Here is a 26,122-nt window from a genome sequence, read left to right as displayed (position 1 = left end):
TGTGCCATCATGTGGTTGCTGGGAATTGAACTCGGGACCTCTGGAAGAGCAGTCAGTGCTCTTAACCACAGAGCTATCTCTGCAGGCCCCTGATTCTACTAGTTTTTTAAAATGTTCAAAAAGAGAGTTTATTGGCTGGTGAATGGCTCATTGGGTAAAGGCGTCTACTACCAAGCCTGACCTCTGACCTCTACACAGGTGCTGTCCAGTGGGGTGTGTGTGCACACACAAAAAATGCAACAAAATATTTAAAGGACATCTCCTCACATATTTTGCACAGCTTTTAGTTTTCAAGGCGGGCAAACTATTGTCTTTCATCTTGTAATTCCTAGGTGCTTTTTTTCTCAAGCCACCCCACGTGGGAAAGCCAGTTTACCAGACCCCAGCAGGAGCTTTCTCTTGGGATGCTCAACAGAAAGCTGCAGACAGAGGAAAAGGCTAGGGCCACCAAGCTCTCATATACTTTGAGATGCCCATGCTCTAAGTCCCTGGTGCTTCCTGTCCTGCTGAACAGCCTGTAGCCGCGAGTCAACCAGTGTAATTGCAGAGCAAAAATACACAGGGATTAGTGGACCATGGGCCATCTGGGTGTGAGCACTTAACTTTGGAAAACAAGTATTTCATGCAGACGCTGAGACAGACAGTAGACCATCTCCACTGGCAAACTGCTTGAAATGGGGGTGCCCTAACCCACTTATGTCTTATAGCAGCAGATATTTGGGCAAATGGAAACATCTGTTTCATTGGCAACACCGAAAGAAAAGCCCTTGCACTAGGAAGGCTGCCTGGTGTCTTTACCCATGCTTCCCTAAGCGGTCCTTATGGTGCACTTTTCTTGACAGAGAACTTGAGCCATATTGAAAGGCTGCCTAGGAAAAAGGTTGGCGAGTCCATTTGTACCGGCCGACTAAAGTGCTTGTCGGACATGTTAAATCACAGTCAGGACACGCATGTTCCAATGTATTAGGGGACTTCGGTGTGTCTTCATGGCACTTTGTTAGGGCGGATACATTTGCCGAGGACCCGAGTTTGGTGTCTAGCACCGGTATCTGGCCGTTTACAACTAACTGCCTGTGGTTCCCGTTCCAGGGAATCCTAAACCCTTCATCTGGATTTGGAGTCCAAGGGCACCTGCACTCACACATGCAAATGTCTGTATACACAGTTTTTAAAAAAAAGAAGAAAAAAAAGGAAGCAATGTTAAAATGGTTCCCAGATCCTAGATGCTTAATGGATTTTGTTTATTAAATAAGATACCACCTGAAACATGTTTTTTTTGTGCTAAGAAAGAAACTTTATCAGAAAAATGTATCTCTGAGCACTGTATATGCCATGTGTGTATTTGTGTGTTTTAATCATGATGGCTTCTTTGTATTCACGAAAGTAGTAGGGAATTGCTCAAGGTGGGGATTAACTTTTCTAGGAACTCGACACTTCTCTTATCATTAGGTGGTAACCCAATTTCTTGATCTCTAATTATTCTCGCTTTGAGCTAGAAGCCCTGGTGTTTTGTTGTGCATTCTTTTCTGAGCTCTGAGTGATGGGAATTTGAAGAGCCACTTCCTGACACAGCAGCTTGGACGTGACAATTTCCCATTCTGTTTCTTAGTTTATTTCTCACCACAGGGCCTGGCCTCCTGATCCGTTAGTTTCAGGGAAAAAAAAATCTATGAACACCCGGTCACAGACAGAGTCTTACTAGAGGACATTTTTATTTTCGTTTTCCTGCAAATGCTGTTCTCGCTCGTACTGCTCGTGGGTTGCTAATTTGAAATCTGAATCCCCGTTCTCCTGTTTATTGAGTCTCGCCTTCAGCTCCCAGGTGCCATAAATGCTTTTTCCTGGAGTTCTCTGTAGAAGCCTTACACAAGAAACCCCAAGCGTCTGCATTTTGCTACCCTGTGATCGTGCATTTCCATGTTTTTATTAGCATCAACAGAAGCAGATTCGGCCCTGTTCAACAGGCCCCTGGCATGCTGAACAGCAATGCAGTGGAACTGTCGGTTTTCCTTCCCCAAAAGTGACAAGGGAAAGAAACAGAAAGAAACAGGGGAGCCGTTTCTGGTAGGGTTTTCACAGGGGCAGTTCCACGGGACGCGGGTAAACAACTAGCAAGCACGCCGCCCCGCTGCCTTCCCTTCGCCCTGCTTCCTGTTCTTACCGGCACGTCATCCCACTGCTGACTCTTCTCAAGTTCGTACGAAGGCTCTGTTAAATGAAATTTGGGAACGGGGAATCCGGGGATGGCATTGTGCAGATGGAAGCCAAACGTCACCAGCCAGCTGTTAACATCTAGAAGAAGACCATGCAGAGTCAAAGGTGTTAAGAATTTGCTGAGCGCTTTCACAGATTTACATCCTTACCTTAAAAAAACAAAACGAAACAAAACCTAATTTCACAAATATTTATCTCAAAAGGAGCCAGTATTTGCCTCCCCCCTACCACTGCAAATCCTAGGTCTATTTTTAGACATGCAGACAGTAACCTCAATAGCAGAACTAAGGCAAATCCTGCAGAAAATGGAGAGTCATAGATACTCACTTAGACAGGGTAAACTGTCAGAAGCGCAAAATTGCATCCTGTGCCGGTAATAGTGATAAAAAAACCCCAAAACCCAGCAACTGCAACGCACAGCAGCGTGAGAATTCCAGACACAGATGCAGAAAACAAATGAAGTTCATGCTTACGAAAGGCTGGTCTTAAGTAGAAGGTGTGTGATTGGCCCTCAAGAGTAATTACGCAAAGACACCAGGACTTCCACAAGCCATTTTCTATTGGGGGAAAAGGCCCTAGATGGGGAGTATAAAAATGAGTTGATTCTTCATCAAAAATGAATGCTGACAGCTGGCAACCCTGGCCAAGGGCACTGATGCCCTGATTTCCACTAGCTTTGACTTCAAAGGCTCGCTGTGCACAGGGGGAGACTAACTTTTGGGGGGGGGAGAGAACATGGAAACCTTTAAGAGTGGTATTTTCAAACACTGTCACGTGACTCCAAAAGCCATTAAGCAAAGAATAAGGCTTTTCTTCCCTTCTGGAGGTTATGATTTACAGAGCCACTCAGCAGGCTTGCCGCTTTATGAGTACAGTTGGGTGTAGATTATTTTATATATTAAGCACATTGCTGGAAAATTTAAAATTGCATTTCACCTAATATATTTTATGCCCGTTCCATCTCTCTTTTGATGTTTTTCAGAAAGTGCTGCAGTGGCATTCCCTGCCGTCCGTGTTGCTAGGAGAAGATGAATTCGGGAGCCGTGGGCTTTCCGCTCTTTCAGCCAGCCCTTGTCAGCACCCCTCAAATAACCACTGGTAAACTGCTTGTCAGAATGATGGAGAGCTGCTTGCTTCCCATTTCCTTCTCCAGGGCACAAACTCTCACCTCATTGCCAGGCTGGCAGGTCCTTTGTCCAGGTGTCACATGGCTACAACACCAGCGGTGTTCCCTCTGTTAAATGGGGTGGCAGAGTGTGCATGCTCGTGGGGTGGGGGGCAGTCTCCACGGGGTTCACAGGGGATGGAAAGTGCCACCTTCCTGTGAGAGTCTCTATATGGCTACAGGGAGGTCTGAAGTTGGGGGAAAACTCTGTTATCTACATGCTGCTGTTTTGAGGGCAGGGTTTCTTGTGTCCTGAACAATGCATGGCTCACGTGAAACCCGGAGTCTCTAGTATCAAAAAGCACCGCCTATCAAGAGAATGGGATTTGAATGTGAATAAGGGCTGACAGAGAACACCACAGGGTGTTGCTGAGTCAGTTGTTGGTGAAGTTGAAGGAAGGGACTCCTGGAAGGGTCTTAGGAAAAGCTCTGTGTGGTTCGGAAAGGGGGAAAGCAGATGTGGAATGAGCAGGGGCAGCATTTTTCACACCGGTCCTAAGAAACGGAAGGAGATCTCGGTGTGCCTCACATACTGAACTGGCAAGGAGGCGGGCTGATGGGCCAAATCACAGTAGAAAAACCTTAAAGCAAAGCAACTACAGAGAAAGAACCCTTTCTCCGAGAAGCACACGTTGAACTATGGCATTATAAACCAGGGATGGAAGGCCGCAGGCCGGGGAATCTAACGTTCTTGGAGAAGCCGGTGGAAGACGATGTCAGTCCAGTACAGGGACCCCAGTGAGACTTTTAAGATCCTGTCTGTGTTTTATCACATGCCTCTGTGGTGGCAGAAGAGCAATCTGGTTCTTTAAATCTTCGTGCCCAAAAGAGTCACACGGATTACACTTTAGAAAGGCCCTCATTCTATAGCCCGGGCATCACTGTACATTAGTGATAAAGCTAGCGTGGGCATTAGAGGTGTCATCACATAAGAAGACAGAGTTACTGACGGCAGAAACTGCTCCGTTACTGTCTTCAGGATGATGCTGAGGAGGGTGTGAGGCACCTGCCAGGGATGAGGCAAGATGTGTTTCACATGGATTACTTCCAGTATTAATATACATATGGGGAAACCCCTTGCAAGGTAGTTACCATTTGATGCACAATTCTACACTCTTACATTTGATGCCACAGGCAGCGGCTGCCAATCAGGTGCCAATCCCTCCACATGTGCACTGGTGAAAGACCTGATTCTAGGAGAACTATTGCTGGGCAGTGGCAGAGCCTTGGAGAGGGGAAGCGTGTGGAGGCCTTCATGTCATTGCGGATGCCCTTGAAGGGGATCATGGGATTCTGACCTCTTTTTCTGCCCCCCCACACCACCCCACTTCCTGGCCGATGATGTGATTGGTTTGTTCCTCCAAGTATGTGACCTACTACACGCTGTCTCGTTGCAGGTCTGAAACGCGGGGGCCAGTGGGACTCCCAGGCTCTGAGACCTAATCAACCTTCCCTCTTTGTAAGTGATTATCTTGGAAATTCTGTTGTGATGACAGAAAGCGAACCAACAGAGCAACCAGGACTAGGGGAGAAAATTAGACTATAAAGCCGTACCACTGTGGCGGTTGGTGTTTCAATTTTGGGACTCTGAATTTAGCGTGTTTTCTGTTCTCTGTATCTCTTCCCTTCCTCAGATGATTGAATTCTGTGTCATTTCAGAAACCATGGCCTTGAGCATAGTCAGGCAGAGTAGGAAGTAACTGTATTTCATTTTCCCTTTGTGGTTTCTCTATGAATCCTTAGAGAAATGAATACATCCGAAAGGTCAACTCTAGTTACTTTGTGTATTAATCTAATGGTAATAGTAATTCAGCACTTGGAAGGGGGAAAAAAAACCTTACCTGTGATGTAGTCTTTCACATCATGGATTTTGCTTGCAGGGTTGTTATTCCGAAACATATACAGGTTAAACGGAGCCGGGTCCTTTCCGATTCGTTTCCAGATTTCAATATCTGGTGTTGTCCATCGGCCTGCCAAAATATCATAATCTCTTTCTCCAAAGTGGATTAATTTGGTGAGCGGGTCATACAAGCCTCCATGGAATCCAATTACCAGCTGAAAGTCAATATTGGAGTCAAAGTAGATTTCACCATAGGCAGTGTACTGAATCTGTTTCAGCATAAGCCCGTTGCTGCTAAACACAGCCAGCGGTGTCCCCGTGTTATCTGAGGCGATGTAGAACTCGTCCCCACTGCTGATCTCCATGGCAAAAAGATGTCCTTGGAGATCGTAGTAGAGGGAGGTGATTTCTGAACTGGAATGGTTGTAGACATGAGTAATCCTAGTGGGGTATGTCAGGTCAGCGTAAAAAAACTGAAGATGTTGTCCCAGACTGGTTTTGCTGGAAACACGCCGTCCCAGGCCATCATACCGATAGATCACTGTCCAGCCACTGCCTTTACTGTAAACTCGAGTCAGAAGCCCCTTGGAGCTGTATTCAAAGATTTCGGTGCCTCTCTGACGAAGGAAACCATCTTCATCCAACCGGTACTGAACATCACCCAGACGGGTGATTCTGTCCCGCAGGTCATAGCGAAGTGGCGTCAAGCGTGCGCTGCTGCTGGGGTTCAGCAGGTGGAGGTTTCCATTCAGGTCATAGTTGTACCGCCACATGATCTTTTCGTTTAGGTAAACTGTTTGGAGCTGTCCGTCAACGTCGTATTCATAAGCGTATTTGGTAGTGTTGGCAAAGGGCCCTATTTTAATCTCTCTCTTGGTTACCCGGCCCATGTTATCATATTGAATTGTAATCCAGTACATGAGTGACCTGAATATCTCATACTGAATCTCCTTGATGCGGCCATGAGCATCAAAGTGCTTCGTATAAGTCATTACGGCCGTGGAAATGATCTGGTTGATGTCGTAGTATATAACTCCAAATTTTCCAAACTGCTCAACTTTGCCAGAAATGTCATCAAACTGGTACAGATCAATGGGCAGTGGGGTCTCATTGATGACACCCTGCATGCTGGTCACTCGAAAGCTGTTGTCATAGCTGTAGTCAAATCTTGCATTTACCATTCCATCTTCACTAAAGCGGAAAATCTGTCTGTCAATCAGGGGGCCAATTTGCCTGTATCTAATGGTGCAAATAAAACCATCACTCTGAAGGTTTACTGTTTTTAGGACTCCCGCTGTTTCATCATAGGTAAAACTGACTCTTGTGCTGTCGTATAAAATTTCTGATAGCCTGGTCTGCCTTCTATACTTGAATAAGACCCTCCGACTTGTTCCCAGGAAAGCCGTTTGCAAAAGCAACCCTTCCTCATTGTAGTCTGTGATGATAGAGGCATTGCTTTCTGGGGGGTTGTATATATTGCGGTAGTAGCCAATGGACCGGATGGTCTGCATGGTGTGGCGAGCCACACTGGGCATGGTGATGGCAGACAGGCGGTCCCACATATCGTACTCGAAGATGTACTGCCGCTGGCTATGGAGCAGAAGAACCATGGACTGTAAAGAGAGCACAGGCTGTTATCCAGGGTTTATGAAATGGGGAGGGGGGCACAGAAGCAGATTTAGTGACCACAGACACACAGGAACATTCCGCCTGAGAAAATGGTATTCATTTTAATTGAGTTATCCTTGACCTTACATGGTGTTAACGATTCCTGCCTAATTTGCTTGGATGCTTAATTGTGAAGGGTTCTGCAATTAGTGGCTTAAGATCCATAATGTGCTACTTGTCATGATTGTGCCATTCTTTTTCCAGGCATTCCTAGCCAACCAGCAGATTGTCAATGGATTTGGAGAAGTCATAATGCAGGCACGAACTAAGCTGGTTTAAAGGGGGGGAAAATAGCAGAGGGGGAAATGCAATCCTATCTATAATTACCGATTATTTAGGAAGGTGGCCCTTCCCTCTCATTTGACTGAAGAGCCACTCAAATCTGGTTTTAATTTCCTGTGTATTTGGGGGAAGAACAAAGCCAAAATATTATTATGAAGAAGAGACACAAATTAGCCTAAAATGGATAATGTGTCTATAAAGCATCAATGTCAACAAACAGGGCTAAGTCAGCCACACAGCGAATCAGAGTTGTAAATCCCCTTCACAGAAATATGGATTTAGATGTGGTGTCTCAATCTGGGATCTGTATAGACAAGTCTAATGTTTTCATCATTTCTTTTGCAGATACCAAAACTGAATTGCACTTCAGGAACTATAAGAATGGTTTCTGGGCATTGTTGGCAAGTGTTGGTTAAATTATGAAGACAATAAATATATGAGTAAAAACAATCTCTACTCCCCCACCCAGGTCACTACAGAAAGATAGTTGGCGTCAGCTTAGTGAGGCAATAGAAGAAAATGTCAATCCTGAGGTTGCCTGACTAAAGCCCAACTGTAATGCAGGCCTGTGGTGTTTCTTCCTACGATACAGCTTTCCCTGGCCCCTGTTAAAAAAGATGCATTGATAGCCAAACAGGGAGGACAGTGAGGTGGGAGCCCTTGGGACTTACTCTTGATTCTGGCATGGAAACACATCATAATCTTTGGACAAGACTCATTCTTTTTATTTCCTAGTGCATTAAAAAACGGTTCTTGTCTTAGGTTCTCTTCTCTGGCCCTGAGCGGTGACAAGTTTTATATGTAGGTTGTCATGGTTGGGGTCTGAAATGTACCCCAAAGACCTTATGTTGATGGCTTGGTTACCAGCCTGTGGTACTACTGGGAGGCAGCGGAACTTTGAGATGGCAGGGCCTCATGGGAGGAAGTTACGTCATTGGGAACGTGCCTTTGAAGGGGACATTGGAGCCCTTACTTCCTTCACTTCCTGGACCATGAGATGAGCAGCTTCGACACTGTGCTCCCTGGTGTGTTACCTCACCACAGACCCTGTCACAGTGCAGCCGTGTGATGGTGGACTGAGTCATCTCAGAGCTAAACCTCTTTCTTCTGAAAAGTTTATGTCCTAGGCATTTTGTCACAGTTTCAGAGAGCCAACTAAAACATGGTCTGTATTCTTCTGAGGAAGGCTTGAACAGCCAGTCTCCATGGGAGTTAGTTTTGCAGGCATTTAAAGTCATATCTGATGGCAATTAGTGAATAATTGCTACTAGCCTTGCTGTGAATAAGTTTGGGTTTAGTGTGCCTATCCTAGTAAGGAAGCAAATATAGTCTAGGAGGATCTTAGGGATTTAGAAGAAGGAAGGTACCGTTGGGTTTTTTCATTTTCACATATCTATGAAGACAACAGTGATTGTCTTTGTCACTGCGTAGAAGTGGCTCTAACCAGCAATGCTCCTTTTGTTTTCCTTTGAACATTTTAAGCCACATTAGGACACCCACTATTGTGTGGGGGCTGGGGTATTTCTGTTACTACTCTCTGTCAAGCACTTAGTCTAAATGTTCTGATCTCTGGTCCTCCTGCTTGAAGAAGTCCCCTTGGGGCTTGTTAGATGGGAGCATACCTATCAGGTGGCAGAATACGCTTCTAGGCAGGTATGTGTACAGGGAGCTTAAGCCCGTGGCATCTAGACAGCTGCTGAGTGGCTACAGCTCGATCATGTGGCAGGAGGGAGTTTGTCATGTAACAGTCCATGACCCAGAGCGAGTCTCTTCTAAGGAGAGGAGACGGAGTCTGGCCAGGGGGACCCCGATGGAAGCACTTAGAGTTGGCAGGCTGCTTGAAGATGAAAGCATCCTGCCTTGATCTCTGAGTCTGGTTCGGGGTGGAGTGGGGGGCTATGAAGTGGATGGGCTCATGCATAAGGGGTTTAGACCGAGGGGCTCTGTGGAGCCGAGAATGCCACTGCTTAGGAGAACGCGGCAGTGCCTTAGTGGCTCACGACTGTTCCAGAGGACAGACCTTTCCTTTTTTAACTTGACAGGACTGGGGGCAGTGACTGTCAAGAGCTGGGGCAGTGACTGTCAAGAGCTGGGGCTGCGACCTAGGCACCGTGCAATTGCGAACGCAATGCTGGAAGATTCGAGGAGGCATGTAAGAACTCAAAACCGAATCCCTTTCTGTGGCTGACACTTGTCCCGAAGGCAGGTGAAGCATCCGTGGGAGTGCTCTTCAGTGGACTCTGTTCTTTAAAAAGGGAGTTCCAGGAAGTTCCCCTTCCATTCCTCTCCACCCCAGGCCATCCTCACGCTGCACAGGCTATGGATTAGCGCCTTGCACACGTGTAAGTCTCCAAGTTCTACATCTCCATCTGTGGCATTGTGCACAGTTCCGAGGAATGGGAAAGCGCCCAAGTCAGGATGCTTATCTCTTACATGCAAATGAAAGAGAGACATCACACGGTATCTGAAAGTATGGCTTTCTAGGAAAATAGCCTCTTTCGGTTAATAATGCATAAATAGGCCCTACATGCCTTTTATGGTTCTGTTGAGGCTCTGCCAGGGACAGCACGCAACTGACAGTTCTAACTGTACTAATGCAAGCTCTCTCTTAAATGAAAGAGCCGGAGCAGAAATTATTTACAAATGACTTGCAAGCTCTGGGTCTAATTTGTGAATGTTGTCAGTGGAAGAGCTTGGCAGGTGCATGGTGTTAGTGCCTGTTTGTTTACAGCATAAATCACTTAAAAGGGTCTCAGACAGAAGAACTTAACTAAGGCAAAGCTACTCTGCTAATACAGAAATTCATCACCCTGCACCCCCGTGACTGCCATAGGGATGCTTAGAATAACAAGTAGAACTCAGTCATGTGTTGCTGTTTCTCCTTCTTCTCATCCTGCTCCGTGTGATTGTTGGGAAATGTTAACCGTCCTTTCCCCATCTGAACACAGGAACACAGGCATACCTTTTCTAAGTATGTGTAACTCCATGTTTTTCCATCGGCGAAGACCCGAGATACGATCCTTCCCTGCCCGTCGTAGTCCAGTTTTTCACTAGTAGTTCCCCGCTGGATGCTGGCAATCTGACCCGTGGATGAGTAGGTGACGTTGACGGCCATCAGCTTGCTACTGGGCAGCCAGAGAGTTGGGTGCCCGGATGTGTCATAAGCGATCCTTAGTAGAAATTTCCGGTGGTCGTCGTAGATCTTTTCTGTCTTGGTGGTCCGATCAAAGTCAACTGAAAGGAGGTTTCGTCCATTGACCTGTTACCAAAATGAGACAGAAAACACCTCATCGTTCCAGGGTTAGCTGCCTTTCACCCATCCCAGTATTGTCTAAATACTGTTTACAGTGATTGATTCTCTTTACCAGCGCATTAACTTAGCAAACTCTTAGATACAAGGACAAGGTAAGAGGTTAACTGTTCTTTCACAAGGTTTTATAAAGCAGAAAGACATCCTGGCATTTATTCAAAGCTGTTTTAATTAAAATTTTGTAAGCTAAAAGCAACAGCATGACAGAGAAAGAGAGAGAGGAGAGAGAGAGACAGAAAAGCAGAGACAGACAAAAGGAGAGTGCAAAATGCGCTTGTTTTAAAGATTTTCCAGTGATAAACAACACCCTATGTAAATCACTCAAAACTCCTCCCCTAAAAGGACAAAGAAAAAAATAATTACTTAGTGAATTAATCATGGCTATATTAAATAAAACAGTGGTAAATGCGACTCTAACCCTTTGAAGTGCAGTTAAGTAGAAGTTGGAGCCCACATTACTGTAAATTATTAATGAGTTGAACTAGCAGGAGGTTACAAACATGATGATCGCTTTGGGCCCAGTATTGAAAAAATCACAATTTTTTAGAGTGTTGTTTTCTTTTGATAACATCTGGGGAACTGGTCCAGACTTGAGAGTTCTGTCCTAACACATACCCACGGGCTGGACATTGCACTTAATTTATAGACCTATCACTGTATCATTCCAATCAGTCTCACCATGGCCGGATGCCATGTCCAGGACCTCTGATGAAATCTGGCTGTTACTGTCCGTGATGCAAGGCGGGCGTACATGAGCCAGCACTCCCTATTGTGGTACACGTGTGGTGCCTGGTGCCAAGCAGTGAGTGGACCGCGTTTGCAGACTGATCTCTGAAGGGCCGTGGTCTTCTATGGCACCCTGGTGGGGATGGTAGTCTGTACATACCAAAGGTCTCAGGAGATGTTTTGATTGTTAAAAATTAAATGGAGCAACCTTAACAGTGTATGGCCACATTTTAACTGGACCTTTTAGAGCTAACAAGCGAACAGCTCAAGGTGATTGGTTTTGTGGCTTGGATGTGATTTGTTTTGCCAAAACCTAGGATGAAGTTTGGTTGCCAATGTAACAGGATGGTGACGTGAAGCCCTGAAGGACTCATGTTTCTCTCGAGACTGAAACAGTTCTCATGGGAGTTGACTTGTTCTCTCAAGAGTAGGTTCTCATGGTCTTTGTCTCTTCCTAATCATGACCAATTGTTTCTCTACTTCCTGTTTTGAGGCATTTGACAGAACCCAAGCAGATGTTGGTGCTGTACTTTTGGATTTCTAGGGTGACTGGCTAAAATAAACTACACAGCGACAGGTATTCTGTTATGGCAACAGAAACCAAAATACGACGTACACAACATTTCTATATAAACACAACCCAACACAACATACCACAACACACACACACGTGTGTGTGCGCATGCGAGCGCACAAAGTCCCAGGAGTTCTAAAACATGACCTCCAAGACTTACAAGGCCTAGGAGCAGCCTGCCCGTGGGCTTTGAACCGCCCTCATCTGTTCTGTCCATGTGTAAACATAGAAGTTGGGTTGGGCAGCCCAGGGTTTGCAGACAATGAACCAGCCAGCTGGAGGCCCCGCCTTTTCCCCTTTCTGGATGAAGAAATGCCTCTGCATCATTTGTTCCCCTGCCCAGGTGAATTCTGTGACAGTTTGCAGGATGCTTTGGAAGGAAGTTACAGCTAATATCGTAAACATCTTTTCTCGGGCCTGTAGAAAGATTTGATATCAAATCAACTCCGCAACTGGCGGAGTCAAGTGTTTCCGTTTCTGCAGGCATTGTTTTTGGATGCAAGAAGTTTTGGTAGGTCAACCACACTTCAGTGTATATGTGTGAGTGTACGGGCACCACAACATATACTCAGTGGGTTATTTAAAAAAAAAAGAGAAAGTTGGGAGAGGGCGGAGGGTAGATCCTGGAGAAGCTGGGGGAGGAGTTTGGGGGCTGAATATGATCAAAATTTATTATACACATGTGTGAAATTATCAGTCAATAAAACAATATTAAAGAAGGGAAAAGAGAGGAGGTTTTGTATCATTTAAATGATTTCATTAGGGCTTTGGGTTCCTCAGACTTTGTTTTAGTAGGATGCCCCCTGCTAAGTTCAGGTTTGCCCTCTTTAAAAAAAGATCCTTAGGTTGTACCATCCTCTGAATAACCATGAAAGACTGTGCAGTTTCCACAATACTGCCGGCATTATTGCTCCATCTGTTTGCATTTTACTTTGCATCCATTTTAATTTGTACTTCAATTCCTTACTGCCTTCACTAACCCTGCTTTATCTCCACCGCGCTCCTCTGGCTACAGCATCAGAGTTCTGGACTGCATATCTGTATGATCCGCGAATCACAAAAGACGGGGTCTGGAACTTATCTGGGCTCACCTGCACCCTGCTACTGGCTGCTGATTTGCTTCCTTGGCTTGGGAGGATGGTTATACGACACCAACCCTCCGTCCCCCAGAAAAAAAATCAAGCATGTCATCACTGTCAACACTGTATGGGTCTCTATGCCAAATATGTCACCATCTGGGAGCATCTGGAAGCACTAGGAGACCCAACGGGGTATAGATGTTTTAATTTTTTTTCGTTTTATCCAGACAAATACTGTATGCAGTATCTTTCTTGTATCCTTAGCAAGTTTCTGGGGGGTGTGTATGTGTGGATTTTTTTCTCCATATTTAACACAAGTCAAAGTGTGTGTGTGTGTGTGTGTGTGTGTGTGTGTGTGTGTTTGTGGTATAGCTGTATCAAATTCCTAGATTTGAGCAATTCTCCTGCTTCAGTCTCTCAGGTTGCTGGGGCTGAAGGTATGTGCCAATTTGCCTGGCAAGGTCTTAAACATTCTTATTGTTTCCAGATATTAGACACTGCTATTTAAAAGATAAAACTTTAAAGGACACTAACAGACATCCTGTTCTCTCTGTCCCATTCATGCACACCTTCTTTGGGTATTGTGAATAAACTGCAGTGGCCAAGAGTCTGTCCATTCTGAGACCCAATACTGTTTCCTTAAACAATACCCCTCTCTCTCTCTTCTCTGTCTCTCTCTGTCTCTCTGTCTCTCTCCCCTCCAGATTTATGTTGAGACCCAATATTGTTTCCCTAAACAATACCCCTCTCTCTCCCTCCCTCCCTCCCTCCCTCCCTCCCTCCCTCTCTCTCTCTCTCTCTCTCTCTCTCTCTCTCTCTCCCTCCCCTCCCTCCCTCCAGATTTATGTATTTTATGTACGAGTGCTCTATCTGCATGTATGTCTTTATGCCAGCAGAGGGTACCAGACCCCCCACTAAAGATGGTTGTGGGCCTCCATGTGTTTGCTGGGAATTGAACTCTGGAAGAAGAGTCAGCACTCTTAACTGCCGAGCCATCTCTCCAGCTTCCTAAATCTTCTTCTGGAATTGTACTTACAAGCACATGATTTCAGTGGGGATTTTATAAATATCTGAAATTATAAAACTACCAGTTTAAGGAACTGGGGGCATGGCTCACTCAGTAGAGTGCCTGCTCCATGAGCACGGAGAGTTGAGTCTGGATTCCTAGCACCAGCACTACAAACAACATGGAGTCTGGATTCCTAGCACCCACACTACAAACAACAACATGGAGTCTGGATTCCTAGCACCCGCACTACAAACAACAACATGGAGTCTGGATTCCTAGCACCCGTACTACAAACAACATTGAGTCTGGATTCCTAGCACCCGCACTACAAACAACAACATGGAGTCTGGATTCCTAGCACCCGCACTACAAACAACATTGAGTCTGGATTCCTAGCACCCGCACTACAAACAACATTGAGTCTGGATTCCTAGCACCCGCACTACAAACAACAACATGGAGTCTGGATTCCTAGCACCCGCACTACAAACAACATTGAGTCTGGATTCCTAGCACCCGCACTACAAACAACAACATGGAGTCTGGATTCCTAGCACCCGCACTACAAACAACATTGAGTCTGGATTCCTAGCACCCGCACTACAAACAACAACATGGAGTCTGGATTCCTAGCACCCGCACTACAAACAACATTGAGTCTGGATTCCTAGCACCCGCACTACAAACAACAACATGGAGTCTGGATTCCTAGCACCCGTACTACAAACAACAGGGACAGCAAAAGCTGGGGACTGTGGTGTGTGCAGAGATGGGAGGGTCGCCGGGCCTGGTCTAATATACAGCTAGCTGCTGGCCACTGTGACACCACCTGTCCCAACAAAACAAGGTAGATGGCTCCGGAGGATGACTTCTGGCCTCCACACGAACGTGCACACACACACGTGCATCTCCACACACACAAAGGCAAAAACGAGGCTAAAATGAACACGTCAACTCAAGAGGCAACCTTTAGTCATTGGTCTACCTCTCTCAGCCTGGAAGTGAATCCCAACACAGGGTATGGTGAAGGGGCCATGGTGACTGCCTTTGTGATGGGTTTTATTTCCCTTAAGCAAGCATGGAAAATCTCCATTTTCATAGCTGCGTCTAACATGACTGTAATTAATCACAGCGTCTTTTGACAGTGAGAGGGGAAGGTTACAATTTTCCTTCTGGAGTGCCTGAGAATTAAACTCATAATGACCTTAAACAATTTGCCTAGGAGGAGGTGCCAGCACATTCGGGCTATGCTCACTCTTCTGAAGTGTTACGGAGGTGGAGGGAAGGGCTGGCTTGTTACCCGGCACACTTGGTGACAACATGAAGCCTTCTCAGTGGCCCTGTTGGAGCACCAACTGCCACAGATGGCTGTGTGTCTCCGCCGTACTCACTCATGAGAGCTAACTAAACGTGTGATCCCAGTCCAGGACAGAACATTGCTTGAAAATACCACACGAACGTGATGGGCCGAGTGTCAGAGATTTAAATATGCTATCTTACTTATGTGCGCCTTCAAAACATGCTTCGGACTTCCAAATTCTGAGCTTTTCTTTTTGAAATGAGTCACTAAAATTATTCCTTTAACATTAATTCCGGGCAGGTGTAAGAAATGAATTTTGCTCCCAAAGTACAGCATGGATAAAACTTAGAGGACTATTTATCAACTTCGCTTTGGGGACAGTCTTACTATGTATCTCAGACTAGCCTTGAACTCATGATTTTCTAGCCTTAGCTTCCTAAATGCTGGGGTTACTGGTCTCTGCCCCTTAAGGCTGACATTTTTTAATCTTTGTATGTGCATGTGTGAACACAGGCACCTTATGCCAAGCATGTGTGGAAGTCAGAGGACAACCTTGGGCATTGGTCTTCATCTTCCCCCTGGATTAAGAGAGGGTCTTTGGACTCAAGGTTAGCTGGCCTGTGTGCACACATGGGGATTCTCCTGTCTCGGCCTCACATCTTGCTGTAGGACTGCTGACATCATAGGCGCATGCTAACCCACCCTGCTTTTGTGTGAATTCTGGGACAGGCCCTCACTCTTACCTACAAGCTTTACCTCCTAAGTCATCTCCCCCGCCTGGTTCCACATCTCCTTATTATCTGACAAACACAAGCACTGACTATGTCTGCATCTCCTTGTGAGTGTGAGTGTGTCTGTTCATGCATGTCTGTATGAGGCTGGAGGATGAGCAACAGCCCTGGGTTTTGTTCCTCAGTTGTCCACCTTTTTTTTTTTTTTTTTGATCATTGACCTGGCTCTTGCCCATGAGGCCAGGCTGGATGTCTCGAAAATCTGAGGGATGTTCCTGTCTCTGCCTCCCCGGTGCTGGGATTAAAAATTACAAGTATGCCACCCTGCCTGCCTTTTAAAAGTGGCTCATAGGGACTGAAATCAGGTCCTCGTGCTTGCAAGGCAAATTTTTATTGACTGAGTCAGCTCACCGTTATTATTTTTTTTTACATTTAGCTACCAGCCAGCAAGCCACCGACTAATCTTCATTCTGCCATGCTTTCCTGTATTGTTGCCAGGTTCCACGTGTCTCTTTCCCACTGTGTTCATTCTTCCTGTCCCCAACTGTCTCACAGAAAATGCATCTACTAGATTCTAATAGACTTTTCCCTTTTCTACTTCCTGCCTTCCCTTTAGCTTTAAAACCTATTTTACACACACGCGCTTTGTATAATAACTAGCTATCTGCCTGTCAGTCACCCATCTACCCCACCTGTTCTATGCAGCGTTAGGTTTGTTTACAGCAGGTGGACATCAGAGAGGCCAGACACTTCTCACACAGCCTCGTTCCTCAGATGATCTGCATGCAGCGGAACACAGACAATCCATATTGCAAGGCCGTCTTTCCTCCTTCCTTCATCCACTGAATAAATATTTGAGCGTCCACCATGTGTCAGGAGAGTAGCTAAATTTATGTCAAAAACTTGGAAGTGAAAAGAACCCTCTGCTAGGAAATACTGAAAAGGACAGAGGAGAAATTCTGGGTTTCAGGAGACGGAGGGGTGGGGGGTGATGCCAGTGGTCCTCCAGACTGATTCAGGTCACTTGTGGCCACAGGTTTTCTGCCCTCACTTTTCCCATCTCTGGAGGGGGGGGGCAGGTTCAGTCCTCAAACAGCCTTTCCCATTGGCACTTTCCTCCTCGGGGTTTTCCTCTTGGAATCCACAGAGGAGAAATCGGCAGTCAGAGTGGGCACATCCTACCCTATCATGAGGGGGAAGAAACCCTCGTAAGCTCAGCATTGTCTGCGGGAGAGCCATCACACGTTCAGTTGGAGATCTCCTTTCAATGCAACTGAACAGGCCGTTGGAAAGAGTGTATTTGCTGAATTGTCTTGCTGAGGCACTGTGGTGTTGCTGTTTAGACAGACATCAATGCTTACACCTGTGTGCATGACTCCCTTCGTCCATCTTCAGAGCGGGTGTCTCCATTCAGAGTGGGGTAAAGGAGCAGGGGCGTCAGATTAGTCTCTCTCTCTTACACACACACACACACACACACACACACACACACACACACATTCATACACACACATTCACACACTCACACACACACACATTCACACACACACTCTCTCTCTCTCTCACACACACACACACACATACACACTGCAAACTGTAGCCCGGGCTGGCATGGAACTCACCATGTTGCCCGCGATCAAAGTATTTCCCTCTTCCCACAGACAGAAAACTGGACAGCCCACTCCTAGCCATGTGCTGTGTGGGTAGAAACACTCAACATTTTGCACATGTGCCTGAGGGTCTCTGGGTGAGGGTTAGGGATATGTCACCAAGCTTTTTATTTCCACTGTATTTCCACACTGGCTCACTGACACCTGTAATGACTATTTGAAAAGAGACGGTTTTGTTTGTAACATAGCAATGTAGAACCTACTGAGGTTCTAATGCTATGATATTATCTAGATAATATTACTTAACCTATCTTCTAATATAGATGTAATGATGTGTAAGCAAACTAAGAGAGGGGAACATAAATGGTCTATAAGATATACTATTATAAAAATCTGGCACCGTTGGGTAGATTCCCAGGAATGGGTTTCATGCTACATCTAATTTTGACCTTAGGAAAATTTCCACAATGGCTGGACTAGATTATGGTCCCATCATCAGTTTATAATGATTCCCCTTTAGTCCACACGCTGCATATTTGTTTTTTCCTTAGCCAGTGCCATTCTCACTAGGTGAGATGGAATTGCAATACTGTATTTCTCTGACAGGTGGGCTGGTCTTTTGAATGAGAATGGCCCCCATAGGCCCATATATTTGAATGTTTGTTCTACAGCTAGTAGAACTGTTTGGGAAGGATTAGGAGGTGTGGCCTTGTTGGAGGAGGTGTGTCACTGTGGGTGGGCTCTGGGTCTCAGAAGCCCACTCCATTCCCAGTTAGCTTCCTGTTTCTACTTCATGCTTCTGCTATCGTCCTAGCACTGGGCCTGCCTTCCACCATGACGAGCATGGTCTCTAAGCCCCTGGAACCTTGAATTCCAAATTCAGTGCTATCTTTTATAAGTTGCCTTGGTCATGGTATTTTAATTACAGTAACAGAAAAACAGCTAGTGGTGTTGAGCACTTTATCGGTCATGTGCACTTCATGTCTGAAGAACTGCCCACGTGTTTCCTTAGCCACTTACTGCAGCACTGTGTCCAATAGACAAGTCATGGAACCAGCCTGCTTATGCAACAATGAAGAGATGAAAACAACGTGGAACACATACACAATGAGATTTTGTTTTCCAGCCATAAAGAAGGAAGTGATGTTGTGTATAGAACAAAGGATACACGAGGAGATAATCGTATTAAGCGAGTCTCGTCAGTTTCAAAAAGGAGTATGCACTGTGCTTCCTTTTACTTGGGGTCCCTGGATTTTATGAAGATTCCTCCATGTACCGACACCACCAAAGGAGAAGTGTAGCTATCTAGAAGGACGGGAGGGGGGGTATAACAGGATCGAAAGGAGTGAGAAGTGGGAAAGGGTAGGGGCTGGGCAGGGGATGCTCAAAGCACAGCATCTATTTGCATTGAAACAGCCTTACATTGCCCACTTTAATAAACAACAATTTAAAAGCAGTGGTGCCTGAGGCTAGAACCTGTGTTTTCTTTTTTTTTTGTAATTCTAGGTGTCTTTGGTGTTCAGGGCTGTGAAAGCCCAAACTGAAGGCAAGTCTTTGTGTCTTTTGATGAAGGCCCCTGTGTGAGGCTTGGTGTGACTGTGGCTTGTGTGTGTGTGTGTACACACCTATGACTAGCGTGTGTTGCCTGTGACTCATGTGTGCATACCGGATGTATTCCAGGAACCACTGAGTAAGAAAGGCAAAACCTGTGAGCTCTTTTGCTGTGGCTGAGGAAGGAAAGCCTGGGCTGAGACAGGAAGCGGCAGCCACTGCTTCCTAGGTTCCGTGGAGAGGCAGGCTGAAACTCGAGTGCACTTGGCAACAGAACACGGTCCAGGGACAATCAGTAGAAAGGAAGCGGAGTGCTTCCCCGTCCGTCACTTTAGCTGGACACCACCCTAATCTTCCGCTGTGTCTCCCTCTAATTGTCCTTTCCCTCCAGCTTCATTTCACTCCAGCCTGCCCAAACCAACCTGGGGCTGACTGGAGCCAGACATAGGGATGAGGCGGCTGCATTTAGTCCTGGCTAGAGAGACCACGTATTATAGCCCCAGACACCAGCCTCGTGAATTGACTGCAATCAGAATATAACCCACAAGTTGGATATGGCCCGTGTTTGATCCACTGATTCTTTTTAAAATTTCATTTCCATTTCTTGGAAACAGCCAGAAGCAATATTTGGTTGCTGTTTCTCAACCTGAAGAATTGCCAAGGTAAATGTTGCTGGCCCCTTAGCATACTAATTTAGGCATTTGGATTGTAGGGGAGAAAAGAGGGGAATTAGCACAAGCTTCGCGTTTCGTTCGCGCTTCCTGATTTGAAGCTATTTATTTATCTATTTTAATGGCAAGGGAAGTAATGTTGGGCAGAATTATCTACATTTACCTGACGAATAAAACTCTGTTTGCTAATATAAAGAATGAATCAGGTTCAGTTTACTGTGGCTAAAGGTGATTTCTTGCAACTCGTGATTCAGTGTTTAATCTACATTGTCTTTACCCAATAGCTACCATAAATCACAGCTTGCCTTCCAGATGCATTTGGCTTGTAATGTAAGAGTGATAAAAAAAAACCCACCAGTAAGTAAATGCAGAGACCATTTTGCAAGGCCCAATTACATCAGCATAATGAGAAACACTACATTTCTCATAAAGAAACCAATAAAAGGTGGGGTTTCTGTCAATTGCGAAGAGACAGCACGGAGAGAGATTCTGAGGCTGGCAGTCTTACTACACATCTGAACCGCAGTTCAAACATATGAAGACTGCAAAGAAAGACGTCACCTCTCAATGGCTGGCCTGTCTCCTTCAACATTCCTATTTGTGACTTTGAAAACTGTGAATATTTATCCCCATCTATGCAGGAAGAAGCTGGCACCGCTAACAGAGTGGGGGGAAGATTACGGTCCTAAGAGTCTTAGGGTTGACATTAGCAAGACAAGGTTCAGTTGATAACCAGGGACAGTGCCTCTGGAAGTGTGCTGTATGCCATCTCCAATTTCCCAGGGAAGAATTTCCTTTTCATCATTTGAAGGCTTTGGTGGCTGGCATGACTCATGCGGACAGATGAGGGTGGCAGGTGGCGGGCCCCGCCCATGCAGGCAGGCTGTATTCACAGAGCCGCGCTGCATGCGGCACAGACCTGGACACCCTCCTCTTTCTCTCCCAGTATTACTTACCCTGAGCTTTCGGCCGAACACATTGACTTTGCCTTGGGCTTGTTCTTTTCGGAATCTCCATTCTACCAGATTCTGCCCATTCTCACCGGGAAGAGTCATGTTTCTTTTGGCCACCGTGGGATTCGCGGTGCCAGCCAGAACGTGGGGCTCCGTCTGGTAGTGCGAGTCTAGACCGCTGGCATAGATGATTCTAAGGGAGCCGTCGTAACCGATCTGGTAACTGTTTCTTAACTGGTCTAAAAAAAGGAGAAGCAGAAAAACGTGAAGTATTCTGTCTATATTAGACATCAGACAGGAGTGCATTCAGGACTGACAAATATGTCTAAAACACTGAGGCCCACCTACAAAAACAAAAGGGGTACCTAATGATGTTGTTATGGTCTGGATAGCTAATGTCCTCTCAAAAAAGATTTAGGTGTTGGGAGCCTGGTCTTCAGGCTGTGAGGTTACTTTTGAGTCTCTGATAGTTTTAGGTAGTACCTGTCTGAAGGAAGTACATCCCTGGGCAGGTACCTAATACCATTATACCTACCTACCATTCTCCCCTGCCTCTGTCTCTCTCCTTTCCTTCCTCTCCCCTTCCTCCAACTCCTTCCTGTATACCATGAGATGAAGAAACTCTTCTACTACGTGTTTCCATTGCCATGATGTCTTGCCCAATCTCATGGGCAAGCAGCCATGGTCTGGACCTGCTAAGGTAAACAGATCCTTCTGTCCGTTGCTTCTATCATTATATGTCATGATGGTGGTGAAGACAGTAATGAATACAGATGTCCTTCCAGAGAGTTGACAGGACAGCTTGGACTTCTGGTATTTCATGCTACCAAAGTTTTGGCTGAATATCAAAGGTGAACGCTAGGAGAATTTAAAAGTACCAGTGACGTAGGAGAGGAGATGAAGGTTCACCTTCTCTGGGATGATCAGTAGACCAAGCATGTACTCTTTCAGTAGGCTGCATGTGTTCCTCCAGGATCTTAGAGGAATCCCTGTCCCCCGTCCCCATATGCATCCTGTTGTCCTTTCTCAAAGACACTTTGGAAAGGTCAGTATCTATAGCTTGTATATGCAAAGTGATATTCTCCCCCAAACTGACTTTTAAGAAAATGGACCCACCTAATGCTATATAAAAAACCTTTTCATATTATAGGCTGGTGCTTCTGTCTCAGTATAAAGACTTTGAAGCAATACAGGATCATTCATTGAAGAAATACAAAGAAGAAATATTGTTTTTAGATGATTGCAGAGGTTGCCTGATGTGTTGTAGAATATTATTTTAACCAGGCAAAGATGTGCTACATTTGTTTATGCTGCAGAATATTGCTTTAACTGTGTAAAGATGTGTTGCATTTGTTCATGCTGCATTTGTTAACTATGTAAAGGTGTGTTGCATTTGTGTTAATTAAATAAAATTAACCTGGGCTCAGAGGTCAACTGGTTGACAGGAAGTAGCAGGGAGGAGCTTAGCATTTTTTTTTTTTTTTGGTTGGGGTGATGTGGAAGGGAGTGACTTCCTGGTTGCCATCAAAGAAAGCGAGTTAGCCAGTTGCTGTTCCAACTCTCCGAGCTCACGGGCTTTCACTCTAGCCTTTGAATCTCCTTTTATTAGAACAATAGAGATTTAGTTAAAGCTACGTTTAGTGGCAGCAACAGAGCCACTGTCTGAGGGAACTGGATTCCCCCCAGGCTACAGCCTTAGCAGGCAGGCTGTGAGTAATTTAAAGAACAGCCACTATAATGAAGGTAAAACAACTCCGATGGATAAATTTTTAAAAAGAAAAAAAAAAAGAAAGAAACAAAAACAGTAAGTCAATCCAAGCAGAGAAAGAGAGGTTTAACACAGGTTTAATCATTCCAACCTGTGGAAGAGTTCAGATACTACACAAACAGGGATTTGGCTTCCAATGCCACATCATGGTGGATCATAACACCTCACCTCAGGTTACTGCAGTTAGATGGCACTGGAAAAGGCATGCTCTCAACATCTGGTAGGGTGGCACTTAGCAAGAGATGGAATTATTTTATATTATTTATACGTGTGTGTGTGTGTGTGTGTACACATATAACACTGCCTGCAGGGCGTTGATTATTTCACTAATGTGTCTAAACGTTCCTGCCTTCCCCTCCCTTCATCTGGCTTATCTTGGACCACGAAAGCCCACACTCTACTTGAATGCCACCGGTAACTTGCTCGTTATTCATTTCAAATTCTGCTTTTGCCTTTACCTTGAACCATGGTGTAGAAGGAATCAATTGAGGACAAATTGGAAGTGATGCTGACGTCTTCGTCTCGGCTGGACGACTCAATGTCCACCGTGATAGCCTTGTCCATATCCCCGTGTAAGTTTGTAACCACTCCGGTTGGAAATGTAACGTTCGTTAGGCGACCTTCACTGTCATAGCTGAATGAGAGAGGCATCACATGGTGTTAACAAGGAAATGGCTGGCCCTTTTTACCTATACATTTATGGAACACCAGTATTAGCAGCACAAATTTGGAGCAGTATTTGTCTTTGTGCATGAGCTATGCCGAGCGAGGACTTCAAACACACTTTGAAGTAATCGGAAGCCTGTTTAACGTAGAAAAATCTCACTGGTGAGAGCAAGGGTAAACAGAATAGTTCTCCATCTCAGCATTTTAGCCTTTGAAGTGTGACCAAAACCCACCTGCACATCTAATTTGCTGTTTCAAAGGGAACATGTTTGCTGGTATTAAATTCCTTAGTATTCCTTCAAATTTTCACCAAGTACATGTAATTCAGTGCTTCATGCTTTTAAAGTTTATCAACCAAGCCCTCCATGACCATGCAGCATACATAATACATATATGTACTACCTTCAAACATATTTAAAGTATTATTTTAGCATCTTGACATATTTTCAACACATTAACTAGAGGAAAGAAAAGCCTTTTAAAGACTCTTTGGACGGTGTCAGGGCTGGGGCCCAGGACCTAGTGAAAGCTAGACAAATACTTTATTGCTAAGCCCCATTCTTAGCTCTAAAGACTTTGAAAATTTCTCAGTAATCGATGTAGTTTATAGTAAATTAAGTCTTTGGTGGTAGTGACAGTGACAGCCATTCTTAAAGATTGTGGGTTTTTTCTAGAAAAAGGCCTATATTTAATTATGTGTACATGTTGAGGTATGTGCACGTGTATGTGGGTGCCCATAGAATGCAAAGGAGGGTGAAGGATCCCTGTGGAGCTGGAGTTCAGGTGGCTGCGAGCCTCCCGATGCGGATGCCGGAACTCCTTTGGAAGAGGAGCAAGTGTTCCTAACTGCCAAGCAATCTCTCCAGCCTCAAACCTCTCTTGTCTATACTGCTATTTGAGGACTGTGTGCTATCGCAAGTGACTTATTATGTTTAGTGAAACGGGATACGTTATTTCCTGACATTTAACAGTTCTTTGATATTTCATTACACGCTTATTTTTTTTTAGCATACAAATACGGGGAACTTATTTAAATGTTAGGGTCCATTTTAAATACCAAGCCGTGATAATAAAAATGTACTACAGGAACAACACTTGACTAAGAATTCAGTTTTTCTGAATTTTCCACTTGTGGCATCATCAGAGAAAAATGTAAAAAGACGACCACATTATCTGAATAGGGAAAACCAAATTCATAATTTTCAATGAAAATTCTAGAAGCTTCCTTATAGCAAGCCCAGAAGCAGTGATAGTGCAGAAGGGATGTTTTTAGAGGAGGACAAAAATCGCCAGGGGTGGGCAAGCGTGCAACACTCATCACAACGCATATAGATACAGCGCATTGTGGAACGCAGGGCAGAAAAGCAGGCAAATGTTGTTTGCCGTTGGACGATCCCGATCCCAGACAATAAAGATGGCGGAGACAGAGGTCTACTTGTGCCTGGTGGTGTGCTGACCCATTAACTCAGAGGGCTCAGGGTTGGTGGGATCTCGGGTTTGACTGACATGGTTTGACAGCCCTGCCATGCAGCTGCCGTGGTGGGAATGGGCACTCAGGGAGATGTGGGGCAGATGGAGGAGGGGAGAAATGAAGGCACCATTAAGTGTCATCATTGCTTGGACTCAGAAAGGGTAGTGCCAAAGAAACATAGCAGACGTCCTTCCCTCCTCAGCAGATCCAGAGCCCTGAGAAGATTAAGGCATAAATGAAAGAAATCCAAAATAGTTTACTGCTGTCACTGCTTTTCTGAAGGTATTATTGATCTCGAAACAAGCAGGCACAGGCTCATTCACACGCACAGCGGAAATATAGACTTATGGACGGAATCAGTCTCAAGTCAAGGCTTATATTCGGTGTAACTCTTGGATCCCATTGCACTGTTCTCAGTTCCGGAGTCCTTTAGAATTCAACATCATTCTGTACCAAATGAGCCCTCCCCCACCCTGTAAATGGCAAGATGAGGACGAGGTGGTTACGTCACTTGTTCAGGCTCCCACGGCTGAGCTGTCAGTGGAACCTCGCGGCACCTGACCTCAGGCCCATTGTCCTTTCTGCAAATCACAGGGCCTGCGACTCAGGGTTGAGAACTGTGCATTATACACTCGATCCTGCTCACCAGCAGCGAGTGCGCCGATTCCTTCTTGCCACAGCCGCTGACCTGCCCTTTCGCTGGTTTATATTTTCTAGCCCCATTCAATCTCAAGCAGAAACTTCACCTTTCTCCTGTAGAAAGCATTTTGCCAACCTTTGACTTGATGCTTTCATTGGCTTACCACTTATTCCATCTCCTGCTGGGCAGGCATTTTCTATCACAGGAGGCTGAGCTCACGGGGATGCAGCCCAGGATGCTGGGCATTCAGACGGCAACCTGTTAGCCCTTGGTTCTTCGGGAAATAAAAACACAAGTAACCTCTGGAGACGGTACAGTGAGAACGACATAAGATGAGCTGGCTCTTCAACGGCTCAGTTTAACAGTTTGGCCCCGGAAGTTCTGAATGCGTGTCTGCCGACAAGTGGCTAAATCTAAGTTAAGGCATTAACGGGATGGCAGTGTGTGAAGAAGGATGGCCAGGAACGAGTAAGAGCCCTCAGGGCATCTTCCTGTCTAATTACCCAACAGTACAAGGGTACTGAGAATCCAAAGAGAATCCAAAATAGTCACATATGTGAGCTAACCTCCTAACATCAAGTGCCCCTCAGGAACCAGGGATCCCCAGAGGGACCAGGACATAGGCAGAGATGTCTCCAGCTGGAGGAGCCAGTGGGGACCTCCTTGAGGTGACTTCTGCTCTCAAAGGACTGGGTGGGGTAGGGGTGAGGGAGGTGAGGGTACTGGAGGTCTTGGGTACTCGTCAGTGAAGCTGTTAGGACTGGGAGAAAGGTAAGTTAGACGTTGAGCCTTTAGGGGCTGGGAATCTTCCCTTTAGGGGATGGGAGTCAGGCCTCCAGCAGGCTTCTTCATGGGGATGCTGTGTTGAGGAATGGCTTTTAGGAAACCAAAATT

General features: G+C 45.5%; 1 protein-coding gene across 8 annotated transcripts in view; it reads right to left on the bottom strand.

The window, feature by feature from the left end:
- Tenm3 (teneurin transmembrane protein 3) overlaps nt 1-26,122 on the bottom strand; it is a 1,762,555-nt gene that overhangs the window by 3,985 nt on the left and 1,732,448 nt on the right. For all 8 annotated transcript variants that reach the window (XM_040731875.1, XM_040731879.1, XM_040731877.1 and 5 more), the window contains 5 exons: nt 22,910-23,085; nt 20,687-20,922; nt 10,132-10,428; nt 5,221-6,832; nt 2,162-2,292 (listed from right to left, as the gene is read on the bottom strand). In XM_040731875.1, coding sequence (XP_040587809.1) covers nt 2,162-2,292; nt 5,221-6,832; nt 10,132-10,428; nt 20,687-20,922; nt 22,910-23,085 — 2,452 coding nt within the window. The remainder of the gene's footprint in view (nt 1-2,161; nt 2,293-5,220; nt 6,833-10,131; nt 10,429-20,686; nt 20,923-22,909; nt 23,086-26,122) is intronic.

This window comes from Mesocricetus auratus, unplaced genomic scaffold (genome assembly GCF_017639785.1).
Source record: "Mesocricetus auratus isolate SY011 unplaced genomic scaffold, BCM_Maur_2.0 Super-Scaffold_100026, whole genome shotgun sequence".
In the NCBI taxonomy this organism is placed as follows: Eukaryota; Metazoa; Chordata; class Mammalia; order Rodentia; family Cricetidae; genus Mesocricetus; species Mesocricetus auratus.
Note: the sequence above shows the minus strand (reverse complement) of the source record. Positions and strands in the feature narration are given on the sequence as shown.